The following is an 11047-nucleotide window of genomic DNA, read 5'->3' as shown; positions in this document are numbered from 1 at the left end:
CCTCACTACAAAGAACTCAATTTCGTTTATTTTTATGGCTGATTGTCTAAACCTATCTTGTTGTAGATGGTAACAAACATGTGGAAACAGGCATTGGTCCACGGACCACACTTTGAGTAGCACTGACCTAGACTAGGCCAGTAGTATTCTCTGGTTCCCAGTAATTATTTCATGGGTGTTCTTATGACCTGAGCTGGTCCCAGTCACTTGAATGTTGGGACTTTGGTTGAGAAACTGGGACAATAATTCTGTTTTTCCTGGCTGGATGCCACCTTGGGACTATAAGAGAAGTGGCTTGAGAATGAGTCAACACCAAGAAAGCAGAACCAAGAGGTAGCAAGTCAGAAACTGAATCTGCTCCTGTGTTATAGAGAAATAGAAGCCAATAAATTAAAAATTTTGCTCAAGCTAGAATTCATTAGGTTTTCTATCATCTGCAAGAGAAAGAGTCCTATGTGATATAATTTGCATGTTTCCCCCTAACTCTCAGTCACCTTGCCAGTCATCTTTCCAAAACAGAGATCTGGGAAGGCCATTCTTCTGGTTATGAAAACCTTAGCTTCCCACTCCCTTGGTCCAGAGTTCAGGCTTCTTAAACTGTCATTCAAAGTCATTCACAGTTGAGTCCCCTTCTTTCTCAGCCTCATTTTTTTGGCTACTCTCATCCTCAGACACATGCCCAATGCTTTAGTGTGACCACACATGCACTTTTATATATGTTATAGGTTTGCTCATGTTCACTTTGGCTGGATTGCACTTTCTCTTCGCACACCCTCCTCTGATTTTCTAAGAATAGGAACTTGAGAACATAAGGTGTTCATTACTTTTAAATGTTAAGCATTATGCATCACCATCATTCCTGCTGACTCAAGGGCTAATTTTGAGAGTGTTGGCAGGAGGGCAAATTGATGCACCCAGACATTTGACAGAAACTGCATTTAGACTCCAAAGCTTTCATTTCACAGAGAGTCTGATATGGTTATATTACCCAAATCTCAGAAAACAACAAACTTAGACAAAGTGTGACTTTAAGTTATTGCAAAAATGAATAAGCAAGAAATGAAAACATATGTCTGCAGCAAAATGTGTACACAGATGTTCATAGCAGCTTTATTCAAAATAGCTGAAAGTGGAAACAAACCAAATGTTCATCAGCTGATCAGTGTATAAACAAAATGTGGTATATCCATAAAATGAAATATTACTTGCCATGAAAAGAAGTGAAGTGCTGATACATGGAACAACATGGACTAACCTTGAAAACATTATGCTAAGTGAAAGAAGCCAGATATAAAAGGCCACATATTGTATAATTCCATTTATATGAATGTCTGGAATTGACAAATCTATAGAGAAAGTCGATTTGTGGTAAGCTAGGGCTGGGGAGAGTGATGAGATTGAAGGGTGAAGGCTAGGGGGAACAGAGTTTCTTTTCTAGAGTGATGAAAATGTTCCCAAATTGATTGTAGTGATGGATGCACAACATTGTGAATATACTAAAAGTCATTGAACTGTACACTTTTAATGGGTGAATTATATGGTATGTGAATTATGCCTCAACAACGTGTTTTTTTAAGAAAAAGAGTTTATAGGAGCTTTATTCATAGGTGCCAAAACTGGGAAGCAAGAAGATGTCTAAGGTGAATGGATAAATCAACTGTGGTACATCCAGACAACTGAATAGTATTTATTCAGCACTGAAAAAATGAGCTATTAAGCCATGAAAATACATGCAGGAACCTTAAATGCATATCACTAAGTGAAAGAAGCCAATCTGAAAAGGCTACCTACACACTGTATCATTTCAACTATATGACATTCTGGAAAAGGCAAAACACTGGAGACAGTAAAAAGATTGGTGGTTGCCAGGGGTTAGGGTGGAGGATGCAGTGAAGAGGCAGAGCACAGAGGATTTCCAGGGCAGCGAAACTACTCTGTGTGATACTACAATGGTGGAGACATGTCACTATACACTTGTCTAACTCACGTAAACTATGGGCTCTGGGTGATAATGATGTGTCCATGTAGGTATGATTGTAACAAATGTCCCACTCTGGTGCTGCATTTTTTTTTTTAATTTCCTTCCTCCCTCCCTCCCTCCTTCCCTCCCTCCCTTCTTTCCTTTCCTTTCCTTTCCTTTCCTTTCCTTTCCTTCCTTTCTGCTGTGTTGGGTCTTCTTTGCTGCGCGCAGGCTTTCTCTAGTTGCAGTGAGCGGGGGCTACCCTTCGTTGCGGTGCATGGGCTTCTCATTGCAGTGGCTTCTCTTGTTGCAGAGCACGGGCTCTAGGTGTGTGGGCTCCAGTAGTTATGGCTTGCGGGCTCAGTAGTTGTGGCTCACAGGCTCTAGAGCACTGCCTCAGTAGTTGTGGTGCACAGGCTTAGCTGCTCCGTGGCATGTAGGGTCTTCTTGGTCCAGGGATCGAACCCATGTCCCCTGCATTGGCAGGCGTAACCACTGCACCACCAGGGAAGTCCTGGTGCTGGATGTTGATAGTGGGAGAGGTTGTGTGTGTGTGTGGAGGGGTGTTGGGGGGGGTCAGATGGCATATGGAAGCTCTGTGTTTTCTGCTCAGTTTTGTTGTGAACCTTAAACTGCTCTAAAAATTAAAGTCTAAAGAAAGAAGCAAAGGAGGGTGAGGAGGAAGGGGGTGAGGAACAGGAAGAGGGCCAGGGCAAGGACGGAGAGGAGGAGGAGGTGACCTCACAAGGCCCATCTCAGTTGGCACCACGTCTGAAATTTTCCCTGCCTCTCTCTCATCTCCCTCCTGGCGGAAGAATTAATTGCTCTTTCATCTGTATTTTCATTGTGTTCTTATTCCTACTTCTTTTATAGTTCATATCACTTTATTATACTTGTTTGCAGGCCTTACTTACTGAACTATGACCTGCCTGAGGGCAGAGGCAATGCCTTATTTTCTTGATATTTCTACTAGAAATACTACATGGTAGAGTTCAATGAAAGTGTGGTGTGTGTATGAACGAAGAACATCTTAAAGCGGCAGTGTTCAGTTCAGTTTTAAAGGATTCTACTCTAGAATCTGTTGTTCTTCAGGCTCTTTGGTAACCTAAAAAAAGCTCCCTCTACGTGGCTCATCCCTGGGACCGTGGCCAGGATGTGAGCGAGAGCACTGAGGACATGTGACAATCCTAGACGAACGACTTATCCCTACTGAGTCTCCTCCAATAGGCAGCGTACTATTCTAGTAGAGCTTTTGGAAAATACTCTTTCTTGGGGATAATCTAACCATGTGCAGCCTGAAATCTGGGACCAGACTTCTGTGTAGTGATGAAGGTCAACTGGGAAGATGTCATTGGGCGGAGAGGAGAAGCTCTCACTCTACTGAAAGCCACCACTGCCACCTCAGGATGGCTGCCTGAAATGCTCTGGTGAGAGCTTTATTACAAGGCTTTGGGGTTAGATATATGTAAAATGTGTGACATGTGTTCCTGGGAGGGATGACATTTTAAGCTTTTATTATTCATTTATACCTTACTGAGAATCATATGTAATAGAGTTCTTGAAAGTAGGTTTTAAGAGGGCAACAGAGAAAACTTACCAAGATACTGGTGCTAAGAATGAAAAGGAAAAGGTACCTAAGAGGTGATAGGATGCCAAAAATAGCTTTTCTTTACTTCCCAAATTTGGCCTCACTTAATGGATAAAGTGAATATTCTCAATCACATAACCACTTTAATTTTAGTACCAGGGCATACTTTTTAAGAAGTCACTTATTTATATTGTTTAAAATAGTAGCATGGAGAATGTGGGGAATTTAGTAGGCAGGGCTCTACTACTTACTTGCTGAACCAAATCTAAGGAAGTTTCTTCCCGTCTCTGAACTTCAGTTTTATTTACTGATAAAATGGGCACAATAATCCTGTACTGTTTACAACACAGGATGTTTGTGAAAATGCACTGAGATCGCTGAAAGCAAAATGTTTTATAAATTAGACAAATAAATTTATAATTTATCATTGATATTAGTCTAGGAAGCATAAGTGCTGTGAACTTCTGCTACTAAATACCAATGGAGTTTATTTGTGGTTGGTACAAAAAGAAAAAAAAAAGCAAAGAAAAGTGCTGTACATTTAGTCCTTTGTTTCTTTCAATTTTGAAGGAGCTCTACCAGGTTCTGAAAAGGAATCTTATTAACATTTTGGGAAAAGCCTTTTTATTGAAACTTCTTGTAAGTTTTACACGCAAGGCACACACATGTATGTAAGAATATCTAGCCAACATGTGCCCTTTTAAAAGAGAAAAGCTCTTCTATAACCATCTTCTCCAAGGATCGTTAATTTGTATCAGAAAATTGGAGAGGCATGCAGGGATACCTTCCTAAGGAGCATAAAATGTCTGAGCAGTTATCACCTATAGCATCTGTCCCTTCTCTGATCTATTCCAGAGATCACTTGCCAATTCACAAATGCCATGGGGGACCTCTCCTGTGCGGTTATGTAACTCTTGACCTGTGTAGGGCTTGCCCCTAAAACTGCACCATGAGGTCCTTAAGGACAGAGCCTGCGACTTACAGGTACTGGTGTCTCCTAGTTTCCAGCAGGAAATATTTATTAAATGAAAACTTGGCTGAGGCTGCATATCAAGGTCAGGAGGAAGTGGTGCCTCTTGGCAGATTTTATCCTCAGGGTAGGTTACCTGTTCCTGCATAATTGAAAGAAGACTCTGTGGGTTTGAAGGCTGTCTAACCCTTTCACAGGAGATCAAGTAACTGTGCTAGGCCATGGGTGTCAAATAAAGGGCATCACAGTTTAAGAAAGACATGAGAAATTAGGAGACAGTTCAGAGAACAGCTATCATGAAGATAAAGAGTTTAGAAAGGAAGATGTAGGAAGAGGGGAGGGAAATACTGGGATTATTTAAACCTGACAAGAGGAGCCTGAAAAAAAGCATGGCAGGTAGTTGAGTTTCAAACATTTATGGGGATGATTATATAGAGCAGAGCTTCTCAACCTTTGTGGCAAGGCACACTTAAGAAAAGATGATATTTACAGGGCCCACAAGGATAATCAGGTAAGGCTGCTCAAGACTCGATTCTTCTCTAAGGCTTTGACATTCCTGGGTCCCACTGTGCCACCAGAGGACTTAGCACAGCCTTTGGGTAGTGTTATGGACAGAATATTTGTGTCCTACCAAACTCGTATGTTGAAACCCTAAGGCCAATATGATATCATAGTATTAGGAGATGGGGCCTTTGGGAGGTGATTAGGTCACAACAGTGGAGCCTTTATGAATGGAATTAACGCTCTTATAGAAGAGACCTCACAGAGCTCTCTCACCCACTTTTTCTGCAGGGTTGCTGGGAGAAGACAGCTGTTGACGAACCAGGAAGTAGGTCTCACCAGACACAGAATCTGCTGTTGCCTTCATTTCGGACTTCCCAGCCTCCAGGACTATGAGAAATACGTGTTTGTTGTTTAAGCACCCAGTCTATGGTGTTTTGTTACGGCAGCCCAAACTGACTCGGACAGGGATTTGTGCACATGTTAGAAAATTGATGTCCCCTAGTCAGGGACTGTCTGTATTTTAGGTAGAGTAGGAAGAAGTAGGGTCAAAACAAAAGATGGAAGATTGGAATAAAATGAGAAAACACTTTATTCTTAGATTTGAAAATACCAGATTGGTTTGTCAAAGGGTGCGTGTGTGTGTGTGTGTGTGTGTGTAGCATGTGCTAAAAGTCTTTATGCAGTTTAAGCTTCACTAACTTCAGAAAAATAAGTGCTACAGACTTATCCTCAAGATCTCGTGAAAGTTTAATTATTTACATTTATTTTATAGTAACTTTAGTTTTGTGAATGTTGAACAATGAAGTCTTCATTTTAATTATTTGAGTCAGCCCCTCTGACTGAAGATGGTAACGGCTGACTGCAACAAAAAGCAAAATTCCCTATTCAACATTCACAAAACTGGATAAAAGAACTTTTAAGTTCTTTAGAACTGGGTTTGCGTAGTGAAAAGATTCTATAGGAAAGATGGATTTAAGGACATATATGATCCTGAGTATAAATGTGTGGGTACAAGCAAAAATTCCAGACAGTATTTCAGACACTTAAGGCAGTGGAATTGGTGAGACCCAAGTCAAGTTTCTACCAAACAGTAGAGGGGACCCAGGTAGTATCTGGGTTACCGATGGGACAAGCAGAAAATTTCATTACTGTAAATATATGAAACCATGAAAGGATGGAGTTGGAAAATAGGATGGCAGGGTAGGGCAGAGGGACCTGGAAGGCCCAGCAGGGGCGGAAGGGGTTGCTGGACTGGTGGGTGGGGGAGGGGCCGTGGACACACCCTCTCCATGTTGTCCCCTCCCCCACACTCAGAAACCCTTTGTGACTCTTCAGTGCTCTGTGATGCAGGCCTGGGACTGCTCAATAACTTCAGTAACTTCAAGCAGCCTTGTGATTCAGAAAACGGAATTCAGAAAATGGAACGCTCTCTCATTTTTGAACAGCTTACTGACCCATGTCCGAGCTGTGACTCAACATCCTTGGATACTGACCCAAACCTCGTCGTCCTGTGCGGGTTGGGGTTGCTTCTTCTGTTCCTGTGGTACCTGGTGCGCTTGCCATTTTCATCTATCTTTAGTAAAACCAAAGACATCCGAAAGGTAAGCAGCCCTGGGTGAGCCCCCAACGGAGATTCTTTATTGTTGTTTCCATTTCTATTCCCACATTTTTTGTGTGTGTGTGTGCATTTTTTTTTAATTAGTTTCTGCTTTATAACAAAGTGAATCAGTCATACATATACATCTGTTCCCACATCCCTTCCCTGAAGCATCTCCCTCCCTCCCACCCTCTCCATCCCACCCCTCCAGGCGGTCACAAAGCACCGACCTGGTCTCCCTGTGCTCTGCGGCTGCTTCCAGTGGAAGCCCATGTCCCATCTGAGTGTTTGGAGGACTCCAGGATAAAATCCCAAACAGTAATTCTGTGGCCCTGGGTTGGGTTATTTAGAGAGTTTGGGATCTCTGCAGGAGAACAGAGTTCCCCATTGCTTGATCATGCCTCACATTCTCATGTCAGGCATCACTCGACAAAGCCTTCCTTTGTGCTGGGCTGATCAGAGCAGCAATGCTGAGCCTCTGACCATAGGCTGGAGCCTGAGCTCCAGGATACAGGGTCCTATCTGAGGGACATGGACGTAACTGTTGGCCTCAGATGCTAGGCCCTCCTTGGGCAGATGACTTCTGACTGAGAATATCAAGTGTGGACCTCATAGTCGAAAGTCCTTCTTTGAGTTTGTCAAAGAAGAAAAAAATGGAAAGCATTTTAAACCTTTAAAATTGATAAAAAGAAGGAACATAAAGTTCTGTTAATTAAAAGAGAGTCATATTATTCATGGATAATGAAAATCTGAGTTTCCTAGAGAAGAGTGAGAGAAATGAGCCCCAGCCCTTCATTCTTTTCTTTTGTTCTCAGCATCAGGGCAGAGCCAAGAGGAGAAGGAAAGGTGGAACACCAAAAGGTAAGGTTCTGCCTATCCCACCTGAACTCTCCAAGGGTGACCCTTCCTGCCTTTTCCAGGAGATCCAAGGTCCCTGATCTCTGAGGATGTCAACTGCTAGGTACAGTTTCTCTCAGAGACCAGAGTTCTCAGAGGAGAGGCTTGTGGGAAGGCAGTCAGAGCCTGAGACACTTCTCAGATTCCCTGCTCTGCTCATCGCTGGGCATGAAGCAGTGATGGACCTGGGCAATGGGTGTTTCCCAACAGGTGGCCAGGTGAGATGTCAAGAGTCAGAACTTCTGTGTCCTGACTTTGTAAAAGTCCTTTGACTTCCTGGATGATCAGATCCCTCTCTAAGGCAACACTGATCTCTGGGCTTCACATGGTGGTTTTGAGCATCACATGAGATAAAATGCATGTGAAAGTACTTTACAAGAAGCAACATACACATGTTAATATCACTGACCATTTGACCTCATCTACTAATTCTTGGGTCTTTCAGAGTCTAATATCCCAAGGGTTTCCCATAAGGGGACTCCTTTATTATCCCTATGCTTCTACCTTCATTACATATAACCCACTCTCCTGGTTTCTCAGGTTGGAGATGTCACCAGACAGAAACAGAGGAGAAAACGCAGCTGATTTCTATTCTGAAAAGGTGACTCTTTCCCCTTCTTTCCTGATCCCCCCTTAGCATGTTCTATGCAATTCCAGGGATTCAGTGCAACCTGCTGTAGTCATGGCAGGGGGTAGCATAGGAATGAGTATGTGATGAAGGCCTTGAGGTGAGGGCTACTGAGCATGTTGTGAACTCATGGATGTGGAGCAATGTGAAGGGGCAGCAGGCTTCCAGTGACCCCACCCCTGCCAGGCCAGCAGGTCCCCCTTTCCTTGTTCTGGTCCTGGTTGCACCTTTGTACTTCCTGTCTTCTGCAGCACCCTGGGCCGGCACGATGACACCACCCGCTTGCGTCAACTCTTATGTCCAGACCCCTTCTGTGAGGTGTGTAATAATGCAACTGCTGAGGTCAGTCGGCTGCTACTCCCAGAGGCCCTGGAAGATTCTACTTCCTCTGTGTCCCCGTTGGCTTCCACAGCTTCTGTGACTGAGTCATCGTTTACTCTGTCCCCTGCCTTCTCAACAGTCACTCCAAGGGACCTAACACCAGCCTCTCTGCTTGAGCCTACCACACTGCCCACCTCCGTTCTCTCCCCTAACCCAAAGACCCCCTTACTTGACTCTTTTTCACCCTCCCCATTGGGTCATTCTCTGGCACCAGAGCCTTTTCCTTCCTTGGATTCCAAATTCCCTGTGGACTACTCCCCACCCCAACCCCCTGCCTTTCCCCGACTCCTACCACGTGACACTCAGACAGCAGGTCCTGTTTTCCCACGAGAGGCCACTTTGTCTCCGGATACCGTTTTCTCTCTTGACCCCACCCTTTCCCAAGATATCAACCCCTTACCAGATTTGTCCCAGGCAATGAATCACCCCGATTCTTTTGCTTGTCATCATGCACCACCAGCTCTGTCTGTTTCACCACAGGCAGACTGCACTTTATCTGTCACTCAATCTAAATCAATTGCCATCTTACTGAAGCCTGTTCCTGAGAACTCACTTCCAGAAAGCCCTGGTGTAATGTTCCAGCTAGAGGAAGATGTGGGGAAAGGTCTGGGACACAGCCTAGAGAATAGCCCAAAAGATCACCTGTTGAATGACCCAAAGAGCTCTTCAGGTAAGGATCTGGGGTATGACTCTGAGAAAGACATAAACAGTCAAATGGTGAGTCTCTCAGAGAAAAATTCAAGGGTGTCAGCAAAGAGTCTAAGTCGGAGACAACTTGAAAATGTCCTAAAAGTACATTTGAGCAAGAAGTTGGAGGACATACATGAGGGTCGGCTCCCTGAGACTGTGCGTAATTCATGGCATGCTATCAAGCAAACATTGCTTCTTTCTGTGAAATCCCACACCCAAACAAAACAGAGAAGTTTGCCCTCATCAGTGGGTGAGGCCTACCCCCTGAATACCTTCCAGGACCTGACTTTTGTTGATTCCAGTCCACAACAGATGCTGGAAGCCCATATTAAAAGGTTTCCTATGAGGATGTTGTGGGCCCTTTCCCGCAAGGTCCTTGAATCCATACAGATCTTTAAATTGAAAGATGCCTCATGCCCGTCCTTGTCTCATGCCAACTTGCCCTCCTCAACCAATGTGATTTCTGAGGCAGACTCCAAATCTGGGAGCTTCAAGTCCTTGAGAGGAAGCTCTGCATCTCTCCATGGAGACAAAGTGGGAACAACAAATTCAGCCCCTGACCTGGATCGTTCTCTCCCTGCCACCTCACCTGTGGGCAAAGGAGGACAGAGGGTCCTGAGACAACCACGCTCTGATGTCAACCGTGGGCTGGCAGAGGGTGTTCAGAGAATTAAGGATGCCAGACAGACTCGTCTGCCTGTCTCCCTCTGCATCACAGGGAAAGCAGGTCATAGACAGACTCAACTAGACAACAGATATCCCCAAAAGCTGCTTGCAAAGCAAGCTGGGGCCTATGAGCCAAAGCGTAAGAGTGTGAGTTCCAGTGATAAAGGAGAAATGCAACAGGGCAAAAAGGTGGAGAAGTCAGAACCTGTTTCAATGCCCAGATGGTCTAGGGAGGTATTCACGGCTGAGGAGCTTGACACTCTTCAATTAAAAACTAGTGACATGTTGGCAACTAGCAAGCCAGGGAGCTCCCAAATGATAAATGTGAATGAGAATAAAGTAGAAACTACCGTGACCACTGGAAGCCCCCCACCCAAATTACCAGTTCCCCAAGATCCTAAATCATTAGACCTTAAAGAACAACTGTTCAGTGAGTTGAACTTTAAACTGGAGAACAGGGAGCATAGCCAGGCTCAAGGCCAACCCACTGACACATCCCTTGCTTCAGATAACTTGACTAACGAGGCCTCACTGACTCATGCCCAGGGTGTCTCAGGTGGGGACATGGGAGCTTCCCAGGTGCTGCATGTCCATTTGGAGGACAGAGGAATCAGGATGGAGCAGCAGCAGGAACCTTGGGTCCCTAAGCATGCCTTAAGGAGGTGCCAGGATAAGAATTTCCCACCAACTGCAAAGAGAGTGAGCCCTCTGGAGCCCAAGGCAGAAGAGCTTGATCGAGGGGATAAAGGGTTCGGGACATCCCAACTTAGGAGGAAGCGTTTCCCTACTCAGGAGATGGTACTAGAGAAGACACTTGCGAGCAAGTCTTCCCAGATGCTATCACAGAAGGGACAGCCTCTTCCTGAAGGCCATATCAGAAAAAGAAGGAAGCACTTCTTGCAATGGCTTTTTTCTGGGATAAAATACAAAAGGCAAGAAGATGCCCAGGAAAAGGGCAGCCCCATATCAACTGTGCAGAACAGAGGCCTAGTTAAAAGTAGAGCTGCCTTGACTGGGACAACTGAAGCTCAGAAAATCGCGACAGGCATCAGGAAGTTCCTAGATGAGAAACCGGGGTGTCAGTATGCAATGGATGTCACCTACTCTCAAGAGCCCCTTCCTTCCCCAGTGCAGTTTAGGAAAACTCAGCAAAAGGCGCAAGTGCA

At 44.6% G+C, this 11047-nt stretch overlaps 1 protein-coding gene across 1 annotated transcript in view; it reads left to right on the top strand.

Annotated features, from left to right (window-relative positions):
• Positions 1-5864: 5864 nt before the first annotated feature.
• The window catches only part of LOC308611350 (spermatogenesis-associated protein 31D4-like), a gene marked incomplete at its 3' end in the record, with an annotated part of 105658 nt that continues 100475 nt past the window's right edge, over positions 5865-11047 (top strand). Inside the window, 4 exon segments of the mRNA XM_081260169.1 lie at positions 5865-6623; positions 7435-7480; positions 8057-8117; positions 8396-9269. Of these exon segments, the coding sequence (XP_081116295.1) occupies positions 6189-6623; positions 7435-7480; positions 8057-8117; positions 8396-9269 (1416 nt within the window). The 5' untranslated portion in view covers positions 5865-6188.

This window comes from Mesoplodon bidens (genome assembly GCF_964165515.1).
Source record: "Mesoplodon bidens genome assembly, contig: HAP1_SCAFFOLD_72, whole genome shotgun sequence".
NCBI classification, from domain to species: Eukaryota; Metazoa; Chordata; class Mammalia; order Artiodactyla; family Ziphiidae; genus Mesoplodon; species Mesoplodon bidens.
The sequence above is the reverse complement of the archived record's forward strand: the minus strand, read 5'-3'. Positions and strand labels throughout refer to the sequence as shown.